Source organism: Chiloscyllium punctatum, chromosome 3 (assembly GCF_047496795.1).
Source record: "Chiloscyllium punctatum isolate Juve2018m chromosome 3, sChiPun1.3, whole genome shotgun sequence".
In the NCBI taxonomy this organism is placed as follows: domain Eukaryota; kingdom Metazoa; phylum Chordata; class Chondrichthyes; order Orectolobiformes; family Hemiscylliidae; genus Chiloscyllium; species Chiloscyllium punctatum.
The window spans coordinates 17,087,463-17,100,909 of NC_092741.1; the positions used below are offsets into that span (position 1 = coordinate 17,087,463).

Below are 13,447 nucleotides of genomic sequence, written 5' to 3' on the forward strand. Positions count from 1 at the left end.
CGGAAGACTGGAGGTTGCCAAACGTGGTGCCACTGTTTAAGAAGGGTGGTAAGGACAAGCCAGGGAACTATAGACCAGTAAGCCTGACCTCGGTGGTGGGCAAATTGTTGGAGGGAATCCTGAGGGACAGGATGTACATGTATTTGGAAAGGCAAGGACTGATTAGGATAGTTAACATGGCCTTGTGCGGGGGAAATCATGTCTCACAAACTTGATTGAGTTTTTTGAAGAAGTAACAAAGAGGATTGATGAGGGCAGAGCAGTAGACGTGATCTATATGGACTTCATCAGTAAGGCATTTGACAAGGTTCCCCATGGGAAACTGATGAGCAAGGTTAGATCTCATGGAGTACGGGGTGACCTAGCCATTTGGATACAGAACTGGCTCAAAGGTGGTGGTGGAGGGTTGTTTTTCAGACTGGAGGCCTGTGACCAGTGGAGTGCCACAAAGATCGGTGCTGGGTCCTCTACTTTTTGTCATTTACATAAATGATTTGGATGCGAGCATAAGAGGTACAGTTCGTAAGTTTGCAGATGACACCAAAATTGGAGGTATAGTGGACAACGAAGAGGGTTAGCTCAAATTACAACAGGATCTTGACCAGATGGGCCAATGAGCTGAGAAGTGGCAGATGGAGTTTAATTCAGATAAATGCGAGGTTCTGCATTTTGGGAAAGCAAATCTTAGCAGGATTTGTACACTTAATGGTAAGGTCCTTGGGAGTGTTGCTGAACAAAGAGACCTTGGAGTTCAGGTTCATAGCACCTTGAAAGTGGAGTCGCAAGTAGATAAGATAGTGAAGACGGCATTTGGTATGCTTTCCTTTATTGGTCAGAGTATTGAGTACAGGGGTTGGGAGGTCATGTTGCGGCTGTACAGGACATTGGTTAGGCCACTGTTGGAATATTGTGCGCAATTCGGGTCTCCTTCCTATTAGAAAGATGTTGTGAAACTTGAAAGGGTTCAGAAAAGATTTACAAGGATGTTGCCAGGGTTGGAGGATTTGAGCTATGGGAGAGGCTGAGCAGACTGGGACTGTTTTCCCTGGAGCGTCAGAGGCTGAGGGGTGACCTTATAGAGGTTTACAAAATTATGAGGGGCATGGATAGGGTAAATATGCAAAGTCTTTTCCCTGGGGTGGGGGAGTCCAGAACTAGAGGGCATAGGTTCAGGGTGAGAGAGGGAAGATATAAAAGAGATCTAAGGGACAACTTTTTCACGCAGAGGGTGGTACGTGTATGGAATGAGCTGCCAGAGGAAGTGGTGGAGGCTGGTACAATTGCAACATTTAAGAGGCATTTGGATGGATATATGAATAGGAAGGGTTTGGAAGGACATGGGCTAGTGCTGGCAGGTGGGACTAGATTGGGTTGGAATATCTGGTCGGCATGGACGGGTTGGACCGAAGGTTTTGTTTCCATGTTGTACATCTCTATGACTCGATGACCCTAAGAGCTTTGTGGCATGGTGTTAAGGCAACAATCTCTTGCTCAATCTCAAAGAAGTAATCCACCGAAGCGAAATTATTATCTTGTGTTTGACACGAAGCAAGACAAAAAAAATGTCTAGAAAATGACTGAGATATAGAGGGCAGTGAGAATGAGAAGTTGAAAGGAAAATGTCACAGTAAAGAAATGATGTTGGAAAAATTGATTGGATGACATTTGAAATTCCCTGGGACTCTGATTATTCACATCCCAGTGTGTTGATAGAGGTGAAGGTGGATAGAGAGATGTGGAGATATTGGCTTTTATTCTCAAATCTTCAAAGTACTATTGATTCTGGAATGCTGCCTTCTGAACTGTGGAAGCTCAGTCACTGAGTATGATCTAGACAGATATTGATGCACTTCAAGATAGTAATGACGTCAAGGCATATGGGAATATTGTGGTAAAATTCCACTGAAGTGGATGATCTGCCATTACCTAGAAGGGTGAAGCAGTCTAAAGGATCTGAATGACTTACTTCTACTCCAAAATCCCTTTGTTCAAATGAGGTGGAAGTGTTCTGTGAAAAATGTAAAGCATGTTGCAGATGAGACTTTTAGAATCCAGGAGCCAGCTTCTTGTGAGCTGGAGTAATGTGAATGTGGAGGACTGGCTATGTTCTCAGGGGGTGGAGTTGCAGATTGTGAGAAATGAACCAATCCACAACTGTATTCACATTGTCCCAGTGTGACTTGATGGACCTGTTAATCTCAATCTGACCCAGACTGGAATGATGGTGACATAAAGAAACATTAATCACAATATTTCAGCAACAAAACTCACTTGACAAAGTAGTGACCTGGAGTTAATTCTTTTAATTTAATCGTTTGATCTGTAGGTTCAGGCATACTTCTGACTTCAGGAACAATGCCAACACCGACATAGACTGTCTCTGAAAATGTTTGATTTACCACGTATCCAGCACATCCCCAAGGTGCAGTTAAAGGAACAATTGTTTCTGCAGATAAAGAAAACACTGTTATTTACATGTTTATCTTTCAATATTGTTGCTGAAGTTGCTTACACCACTATTTCAGGCAGTGAATTCTATGTCATGTATGAACATATGTGCACATAAACATACAAACTGGGAACAGGAGACAGTCGCTCAACCCCTCACAGCTAAACCACTGATACCACAGCATTGCATTGTATTTTGAAAATTTAACAAATATCTATTTAGGTTTCTTTCTTGCAATCCTAAATTTTAATTAATAAGCTTCAGGCACAAGCTTCTAAATATTGAGCATTGCGTCATTGACTATGCTGTACTCTGCAGTTCTACTCCACTTGTTCTTCTGACAATCTGGCATACACAGTCAGAGCTGTACCTTCCAAATTACTTTGTCCCATTAAGGTCTGGACCTCTCAGAGTCACATCTTCTGTTCAACAACCTTTTCAAATGGGGTAAAAGAGCTTTTGACTCTACCTTCAGTAAATTTCAGCACTATGTGGAGATTCTTGGTTAAATCAAATCCCTCTTTGGGACCAGAATCATCCTCCAAGCTGCTCCCTCCTTCTTTCTTCATTTTTCATTGAGGCTTTTCTTTGACTAAATCCAGTTGTCCAAGTTCCCTGTATTATTGGGGATCCAAGTTTTCCTCGTTCTAACTTGCACGTTTTACCACCTTCTCCATTCTAATTTTCTTTTAAGAATTCCTCCCATTCCATTTCAATTTTTCTTATTCTCTTTCCCTTATTTCTGTTGGTCTTCAAACTGAAGGCCTATCATTTCTAACTTGAGCTTTGCTAATTTCACCTATGACATTATATTTTCATTTTTCTTTCTTTTAATAGGGGATGTGATGGTCTAATGGAATTATTGCTCTTGTATTAATCCAGACAGCTAGGTAATATCCTGGGGACCAAGGTTCAAATCCCGCCATGCCTGTGGTAGAGTGTGAGTTCATGGTGGAAAAAATGAATGGAATTCAAATTCTAATGATGACTATGCCATTGGTGGGAAATACCCATCTCATTCAGAATTCCCCTTTTGAAAAGAAAACTGCTGTCCTAACCTAATCTGGTCTATATGCAATTCTAGATTGACAGAATAGTGGTTGACTCTTAACTGCCCTCTGGTCAATACGACATGAGCAATAAAAACTGGCATAGCCAGCAATAAAAATTGGCATAGCCAGCAATACCCACATTCTCATAAATGAATGAAAAAACAATGCTAACTGTTGAATAATAACTTGAACCATCTCATCTTGAGAACATCTTACTTTTCTAATTATAACTCTAATTTTAGCCCTAATCAAATAATCCACTGTTAGAGCTTTCATTTCAAAAAAGCTCTTAGCAACATTCAAATCCATCTTCAAGTTATGTTAAATGAATGTCACCATAATGGAGCTGTTTTATGTCCTGAACCACCCCTGAGTTGTTACTTTAAAAGAAAGAGATTGATCTCGCTTAAGTCCAGCAATTTCAAAAATATTGCAAAAAAGCCAAATATTATGATGCCAGCTGATGTTATGACTGGACAAGTCAAATCTCAGGTGGCATTATGTGTTGATAGATCATGTTGTGAATTGTTTCTGGTTTTCGTGAGCTGGTCTTTCACAGAAATGCAAACATTGAATTTTGCAGATTTGCCTTTAAAAGAAAACAGAAGAGTTGAAACTAAGGCAGGTTAAAGTAAATTATTTTCATAGAATATACATTTGATGATTTCAAAACATATGGCAAAAATATTTTCCTATTCCAAAAGCACCCTGCACGATACTTGCAACAGAGAGAATCCCTTTCTTTATTCCCCCCCACTCCACACTGGGCTTCATTAAATTTTATCTTCTCCTTCTTTCGGAAGAAATCAACTTATACATCTGGCCTCAGCCAAGAACACTTCAGAAAATCCGCTCAGCTAAACCAATTCCTTTTTCATTAAACTACATATGTTATCATTATTTATCAAAATTAATCCCTGATTCTCTAAACTATAGTATAACACATAACTGCTTACTGTCTTCACTCATACAGGTTTCCCAATGTGGATAAAAAGATATATATGCAGAAATTGGATTATAATTGGAAACAGGAGAATGTGCAGATCTATGAGTAGAAAGTGCAGAATTAGCATTTAGTGAATTGTTCCTCCAGAGAGCTGGCCCCGGCACGATGGGCTGAATGGGCTCTTATAATGCTGTTACCATTTTAATATTCAATGGATTTCTCAGTGTTGAATTTCTCCAATGTGGAGTTGATCACATGGTGAAAAGGGAATATGACAATGCAAGAAATGCTTCCCCTTTACCTGACAGCAATGTAGGGGTTTTGGAAACTAAGATGGGAGGAGGTAAAGGGTAACAGTTGTATCTTCTGGGCTAACCTGTAAAGGTGTGTGAGAATAGCTATCTGGATAATGGGGTTGACTGAGTAACAGTGGAATTTCAATTGAATGTGAAATGACAAAGTCAAAGACTTGAGCACAAATATCCCCGGCCTTAGTTCTTGCACCCCTGGTTAATATTGTACCACGTAACTTGAATTGACTTTCATGTTGAAATCCTCCTTACTGTTAAGGGCATGTGGTGTTATCACTGGGCTAATAATCAACACAGGCTATGGTTATGGTAACATTGGCTCAAACCCCTTTACGAGAGACCCAGGAATTTTGAATTCAGTAAAGTTTGGATTTAAAAAGTTGTCCTAATGATCACCATATGAATTCCATTGATCAGTATATAAAAAAACTTAACTGGTTCAATAATGTCCTTCATCCATATCTGGCCTGGCTTACATCTAAATTTGGACTTACAGCAATGACCTTACAGGCAAATTAATACTGGGTCTAGCCAGTGATGTCAACATCCCATTGATAACTGACAAAAATATTCACTTCCCAACTATTTTGTATCACTTGCAAATGTTGAAATTACACCTTATACACTCAAGTCCAGATTATTAACATTCTGTGAAAGTGCAATATTGATCTTTGGGGAATGGTGCTTTAAGTATTTTCAAATCAACCTATTCAGAGATGTCATCATATACCTCTGGCCCAAGAGGATCTTGAAGATGGATCTCCAAGCTGAGAGGTGCAGACACTACCACTGCATCATAGAGCCCGAGGATGATACTTGCCTCCAGTATGAGAAATAGCTGCTTAACACTACTTTTTGCTTTCTCTCCATCAAACAATTGAGTATCAATGCTGCCAATCTCTTCAATACCAACATCTGTAATTTTGCTCAGTGTTTTCCATAATAATTTGTAATACACCTTTTAAATGTTGATACATAAAACATCAAATGTGTTTCATTCCTCTGACCATTAGCAGCTAATGGTAATAGTCAGAGGCAGGCACAGTGGCACAGTGGTTAGAACTGTTGCCTCACAGTGCCAGAGACCTGGGTTCAATTCCCGCCTCAGGCGATTGACTGTGGAGTTTGCACATTCTCCCCGTGTCTGCGTGGGTTTCCTCTGGGTGCTCTGGTTTCCTCCCACAGTCCAAAAATGTGCAGGTTAGGTGATTTGGCCGTGCTAAATTGCCTGTAGTGTTAGGTGAAGGGGTAAAAGGTAGGGGAATGGGTCTGGGCGGGTCAGTGTGGACTTGTTGGGCCAAAGGGCCTGTTTCCACACTGTAAGTAATCTAATCTAATGTCTAGATGAAGTCAATTAAACATGATTTGTCTTTTGAACGGCAGAAATTCCTTCCACTGACCATCTGTCCAAACCTAACAGTCCAGCAATATCTGCAAATAAAGTTTATAATACATGATTTACCTGATTTAAAAACTTGGATTCCAACTTGAATTTGTTTTATCATTTTTAGTTCTTTGAAGGTAACTTGCTCACTTAACGGTCGGATATGCATTATTTTTCAACTTGGTGGTGTTGTAGCTTTTCATGAAAGAACTTGACCTACTCTAAATGGAGAATTTACAAAATTTAGATTGTGTAATGATCTATAGAATGAGGGCAGGGGCCATAAGGAGATTCTATTCAAAAGACATGAAGGTGCTGATGTTGGACTAGGGTGGACAAGGACAGAATCACATGTCAGGTGAACCTGACGAAGAAGCAACTTTCTGAAAGTTTGTGATTTCAAATCAACCTGCTGGGCTATACCCTGGTGTCATGTCACTTCTGAGTCTGTTTAAATAGCAAAATAGCAGCTTAGTTTTAGGCAATCTGGTGGCCAACTGCCTCAAAGTATTCAATGTCAAAGAGAAGTCGATAAGTTAGTCTGTGTGTTTTTGGGAGAGATGGAGGGAATCACAATTAGTGGATGTGCAGAAAGTTGACACCTGCAAAAGTTTGTGTCCTTATCGATTGAGTAAACATTAAAGAGTGAAGATGTGAGTGACACTTTACTGAGTTTGAGTGTCAATATTGCAAGGATATTGCTGGGAAAAGGCTTGAATCATTCATCTTGCTATTTATAATAATATCTTTTCAAATATTTTAAAAATTCTTTTATGAAATAAATATATTTTAAAATTTGATGAATAGTGACAACCTTGTGGAATTTTTTGTCAATGCAGAACGTATCAAGCAAGAAATGCGAAAGAGTAAAAAGTCATTTCATATTCTGTCGTTACTTTGATGGAATATCTGACATACCATCAGCATTGCCGAAAAATGCATAATTGAACAGCTTATCCAGGCTGATTTCCATTTCTCTCTCCAAATCTGTCTTCAAAACCGAAACATGAACTGCTGTTTCAGCCCATTGAATGTGTGGAAATTCTATTTCATCATAATCCTAAAATGAGAGTAAAATATGTATTACTGTTTAATATAACTGAACTTCTACCAAAGTATGTCAATGCTGAAAGAACTGGACCAGGTGTTCAGGTGTGCAAGAGTCTTCATGTTCTGGAGCAACTGAACCTGAAACAGAGTTTGGAGTTTTTAATGGGATTCCTGACAGCAGCATTTCCTGATTCATTCCCTTTCTCTCTCACTCTTTCATCTTTCACGTTGTCGTGTTAGACTCACCTTGCTGCTTCCCTTTGGGTTTGCAATAGCAACATTTAGAGAATGTTATTGAAATCCTTCTACATTGAGCCAATGTCAATGACGACATGTCCCTATGTTGTGTATCTCTCTGTGTGTTTTAACACATTATTTAAACAGAGAAATGCATTTGGGAATGAGGGATGGGCAACAAATATCAGCCATGCCAGCGACACCTTCACTGAATGAAAGGATAAAAACACCATTACTTACACCCTGCTGAATTGGGGCAGGTGATGACCTCATGGGATTGATCACAAGGCACAATCCAGAGAGGCAAAAGTGAGGACTGCAGATGCTGGAAATCAGTGTCTAGATTAGAGTGGTGCTGGAAAGGCACAGCACGTCAGGCAGGATCCAAGAAGCAGGAAAATCAATGTTTCAGGCAAAAGCCCTTGATCAGGAAGGGCTTTTGCCCGAAACGTCAATTTTCCTGCTCCTTGATGCTGCCTGACCTGCCGTGCTTTTCCAGCACCTCTCTAATTGAGACACTATTAATCCAGAGTGCCAGGTCATGTTCTGGGGACCTGGAGTGAACCCCACGAGGGTAGATGATAGAATTTGAATTCAGTTAAAAAAACCTCGAATTAGGGGTCTATCCAGGCTTGGAAATCAGAGGATTTCCCTCAAGACCAGACTTGGCCTCTTCCAAAAAGGACAGAACTGCCTTTCAGAAACAGGGTTAGATTGAGTGAAGACAGGAGCAGTAGGAGAGCTCCCTGACTCTACAGTCCTTGTGTTGTCCCCCTCTCTGTGAGCAGATTGACCCCTCCCTTCACCTGCTGCTGGAGATGGAAGCCCTGATATTCTTCTTACTGCACAAGCTGGCAGTGGGAGCCAGGCAGGTGATAGCAGCTCATGGAGAAAGTGTTAATGAGGCCGAGGAGTAATTTCAGTCCAGTCTCATGGTTCAGGGTTGGGATGTGCACTGTCGGTGCACTGCAGGTTAGGGACTAAAAACAACATGGAATAATTTCCACTGGTACAAACATGACAGAACAGAGGGAACTCTGAGCTGTACTGACCTTGTCCTGGATGACTTGATCCGGCTTGAGACAGTCAACATCCTCACAGAGTTCGATCACCTCCTGCTCTGTTTCCCGTGCAGCAATTTGATGTCCAAAGAGGACAGACACAGTCAAGAAGATTCTCAGCATCTTGGTGTTCTCTCAGATCACTGGTGAACGCACTGACTGACTCTCAGCACCTTCAGATGGATCTGCAGTTTGAGCACAGAGTTACACTCATTATATACTCTTTGATGAAGATGGTTTTGAATATAGTTTATCCTTAGGTAGGAACGTCATGGTGGAGGAACATTCCAGCTGATTAATTATGGAAATTTCTCTTAGCTCTGACTTTACAATGGATTCAGAAATCCTTAACCCTCTGTGTGCTGGCTCCTGGGAACACTGAACACTTGGGAAAGCTGTTTTTGTAATTGCTACCCACTCACATGGTCAGGGTTGTCACTCTTCCCGGTTTGGGAATCCACTGGATGGAAGATTGATTTCCCAGTCACTGGTGATGAGGAGAAAACGATTTCACCTTTGGGGTTCAGTTTTGTACATCTTCATTTCCTGGGTTTCCTGCAGCTTTTCCTTCATTCAGTTTGAACAGGGGGGGCCATTCTGCTCCCTGACCATGGACAGACCACCGTTTACTCACAGTAGCAGGGTAAGGCCGGTGGGCTGTTCAGTGTCCAATGATTGGAGCATCTCACAAAGATCCTGTTTGTGTATTTCCTTCCTTCCCTGAGATATACTGAGACTGGCTGAATGATTTCCCCCCCCCGCCCCCCCCCTTCAAAACTACTCCCACTGATATCCAACTCCTGACACAGCCTGTCACTGGGGTACACTTCCCCTGGCACTGTTTATCACTGCATTAGTGTTCACATGGCATTGACTCTGGTGGGGTCACTCTTTCACTGTCATAGAGATGGACAGCACGGAAACAGACCCTTCGGTCCAACTAGTCCATGCCGACCAGATATCCCAATCTAGTCAGGTCCCATTTACCAACACTTGGCCCGTATCCCTCTAAACCCTTCCTATTCACATACCCATCCAAATGCCTTTTACCAGCCTCCACCACTTTCTCTGGCAGCTTATTCCATAGACACACCACCCTCGGCATGAAAAAATTGCCCCTTAGATCCCTTTTATATCTGTCCCCCTCTCATCCTCAACCTATACCCTCGAGTTCTCGACTCCCCCACCCTGGGGAAAAGACTCATCTGCACAACTGTAAACATAACGTGGTGATGATCACTCCCTCTTTCTGATGTTTATCATTCTTCAGAATCATCCATGAATATTTTCCCCTGGGGTGGGGATGGCCCGATGGGTTGAACCCATCTCTCAACATTCCCTTCATCAATTTTGACTGTTGTTCTGCTGTAAACCTGGTGATGGAGCCCTCTGACATTCAATCCAATTTTACACACTTTTCCTCTTTGCCCCCCTGACTGCATTTTCCAAACTCCGACAACGAAACGTTTTTCCGCCCAACAGATGTGATTATAACCACTGACACAGGCAGCAAGACTGTGACTCCTCTTGTGAGATCTGTCAGCTCAAACCTGATGTATTTTCACATTTTGGTTGGTGAAGCCCAGCTAAATGTAAGGATTTAATGTTTTGTAAGTTTTTTTCTGAGTAAAGGTGGCAGAATAGGGTATTCAACCCCTCGAGACTGTCCCTCCATTCCCACCCTCTGGTCTATCCAAGTGTCATTCCAGCTCCTACTCCCATCCCTTCACCACTCCCTGCTCCAGGCTTCTCTTCCCCTTTCCCAGTTGTAATCTCTCCCAGACCTTTTCCTGGACCACTTTCCCTGGACCACTTTCCCGATGCCACGGATCATTTCCTCCAGTCTCAGGTGGTGTCCCCATGCCGTGTGGTATCAGTCTCCCACCCACCACCCACCTCCTCGTTCCTGCTTGGTTCAGGTTTTACCACAAGATTTGTCACTGTTCCAGGGAGTAAAGAGCCTGGGGGAATTGCAGGTACACTTTGTGTCTCATGTTGTAAAATTTGCAGTTAGTCAAATTCAGGGATTTGGATGGTCCTGGTGTGGGTGAAGTCACTTTATGTTTCGTAACAATATTTCTTTGCATGTCTCATGGTTCAACGTTAAAATGTATCGCCATGGAGACATTGAGAAAATGAGCCAAATGGTGACTTGCGTGCCTCTTTATGCAAAGTAATAAAATTGGCTCAGTATCTCGCTCGTGAACATAAATGGTGCAAAAGTTGGTCAAACATGGACCACACAACGTTCACTGAAAGAAAGACAGACCCAAACGGCAGAATTTTAATGAGCCATCTGTACATTTACAGGGTCTGTATTTCAGAGCAATGGTTGGAGCTGACATTTATCTTTATATGAGTGGTTCAAGTGCTCTTCATTCACATCGAAGAAATGAAAAATGTCAAAAAAAACCTGAACCCGCAACAGGACTTCAGTTCAGTCATTTCACTTTGTCGACACATGGTATTTCCTGTTGCCTCCCGGGGTGTAGGAGATTCTGACAAGGTTGGTTTTTATTGCTCATTCCCTCTTGCCCAAAGATTGTGGTGAGCCCTGTCTTTGAGTTGCTACAGTCCATGTCTTTTACCTAGTAGTGAGTGTTTCTAAGAGCCTGCAGACACCTTGACCAGTGTACACAATATTTATTTACCCAGGATCCTTAGCGTGTATCAGGTAAGGACAACACAGCATGAGACTGCAGTCAGTCAGCCAAGTCCCAACTTTATTTGAGACAACAAAGGGAAAAATTACACTCGACAATTTTACCAACTCTATTTCTAATGATCCAATTCTTTTGAATATTAAGACATGTCCCAGACCTTTTGCTACTCTGTTGAATTTTTCCGTCTGTACCTCTCTTCATGAGTTGATTCTGTCTCTGGTCGGAGGGTGAGCTGCTCTGCTCACTGCTGTATCCTGCCATGCCTGTAGGTCGGCTGGAGAGTGGGGTCCGGTCAAGTCCTGCCAGGCCAGGTTCTTATATCTTCCTGGCTACCTTCTGGAACCTTCCAAGGACTTGGCTAATCAGGGAAATCAAACTAATTGGTTTTATCACCTTGAAATGCTGCTAATGGTTCTCGATGGCTTGCTAACAGGGACCCGGTCGATGTGTCTGCCTTGGGCCTGGAAGTCTGGTTTTGTCCCCGAATACACACCTGGTCTTCTGCCTTACTGAGGCATGTCCCATGCATTTTGTGATGTTTGTTTGACACACTTTGTGATGTGCTCTGGTGCCTCTCCAGTTTTCAATTATCCGGGCGTAAATCTAGCAAGGATTGTCCCTGGGCAGAATTGTCTCTTGTGTGTCTGTCGTGGCTCAGGATTCCCAGCATGCATTGCTTTTTGGCCAATTTCTGTGCCCTGTTTATTTCAGTTGCTGTTCCTGTCTTTCTGCCCTCCCTTCTTAATGGTTTTTATTTCGCCTGAGCAGTCGCAGGCATTTACAATGCTCCACCTCCAAACCCTGGTCACCCGACGCCTGGAGAAAGAAGGCCTCATCTTTCACCTTGGAACCCTCCAATCACACGTGACCAATGTGAATTTCATCAGCTTCCTCATTTCCCCTCCCCCCACCTTATCCCAGATTCAACCTTCCAACTTGGCACCACCCTCTTGAACTGTCCTCCCTGTCTATCTTCCTTCCTCCATGTCTACTCCACCCTCCTCTCTGCCCTATTACCTTCACCCCCACCTTCATCCACCTATCACAATCCCAGCCATCTTCCCCCCCACCTCATCCCCCTCCCATTTATCTCTCAGCCCCCTTGGGCCACAAGCCTCAATCCTGCTGAAGGGCTTATGCCTGAAATGTTGATTCTCCTGCTCCTGGGATGCTGCCTGACCGGCTGAGCTTTTCCAGCACCACATACTTTGACTCTGATCTCCAGTATCTTCAGTCCTCACTTTCTCCTCCCTGCTACAATGTGGTGTCAGTACCCCAGCATTGTTCAGTGGGCAGTTCCAGGATTTGAAGACAGTGACGGTCACACAATGGAGAGGGGACTCTGAGGTGATGGCATTCCCATCCACGTGCTGCCCTTATCCTTTGAGTGGTCAATGGCGATGATCAGCAAGTTGATGCTTCGATATTTCAATGTTAATAAGATAGGAACAACAAAGAACAGTACATCACAGGAAGTAGCCCTTTGGCCCACCAAGCCTTTGCCAACACATGATACATTTCTAAACTAAAAGCCTTTTGTCTCTGTGCAGTCCATGCCCCTTTTTCCCGTCTATTCATGTTTCTGATAATTTGCTGCTTAAATGTTGCTGTTGTATTCTCTGACAGCACATTCTGGGCATTTACCACCCTCTGGGTAAAAATCTTCCCTCTCACATCTGCTTTAAAAATTCACCTTTTCACCTGAAATCTATCTCCTCTAGTGAGTGACATTTTTATCCTGAGGAAAAGATTCCATCTGTGCATTCCCTCCATGCCTCACATAATTTTGAAAATTTCTATCAGGTAGCCCCTCAGCCTCTGACATTAGTTGAAAATAGAACCGAGAAGAGTACAGCTCAGGAACGGGCACTTTGGCTCACGATGTTGTGGTGAAAATGACACCAATTGAAATGAATCCCTTCTGCCTGCCCCTTGTCCATATCCCTCCATCCCTTGAATATCCATGTGCTCATCTAAAAATCTCTTAAATGCCCCTGTTGTATCTCCCTCATCCACCATCCTTGGCAGTGCATGCCAGACTCCTACCACTCTCTGTGTAAAGAAAATGCATGCTCCCTAACTTTAGATATTTTATCTCAAGGTTAAACCCTACCTATGCATCTCACAATTTTATAAACTTCTATCAAATCTCCCTTCAGCCTCCTCCCACACCCCCAGAGAAAACAACCCTAATTTTTGTTGTCTCCTCTTATAGCTCATACCCTCTAATCCAAGCAACGTCCTGGGAAACCACTTTTACAATCTCTGCAAAGCCTCCACATCTTTCCTGTAAA

The 13,447-nt window shown here is 42.6% G+C and overlaps 2 protein-coding genes across 2 annotated transcripts in view; both read right to left on the reverse strand.

Annotated features, from left to right (window-relative positions):
• The window catches only part of yipf3 (Yip1 domain family, member 3), a 788,655-nt gene that overhangs the window by 698,924 nt on the left and 76,284 nt on the right, over positions 1-13,447 (reverse strand). The gene's annotated exons all lie outside the window — the stretch shown is intronic.
• The window catches only part of LOC140456119 (uncharacterized), a 73,689-nt gene that overhangs the window by 10,471 nt on the left and 49,771 nt on the right, over positions 1-13,447 (reverse strand). The window contains exons 2-4 of the mRNA XM_072550709.1: positions 8,482-8,675; positions 7,061-7,202; positions 2,272-2,446 (exon numbers count right to left, since the gene is read on the reverse strand). Of these exons, the coding sequence (XP_072406810.1) occupies positions 2,272-2,446; positions 7,061-7,202; positions 8,482-8,613 (449 nt within the window). The 5' untranslated portion in view covers positions 8,614-8,675. The remainder of the gene's footprint in view (positions 1-2,271; positions 2,447-7,060; positions 7,203-8,481; positions 8,676-13,447) is intronic.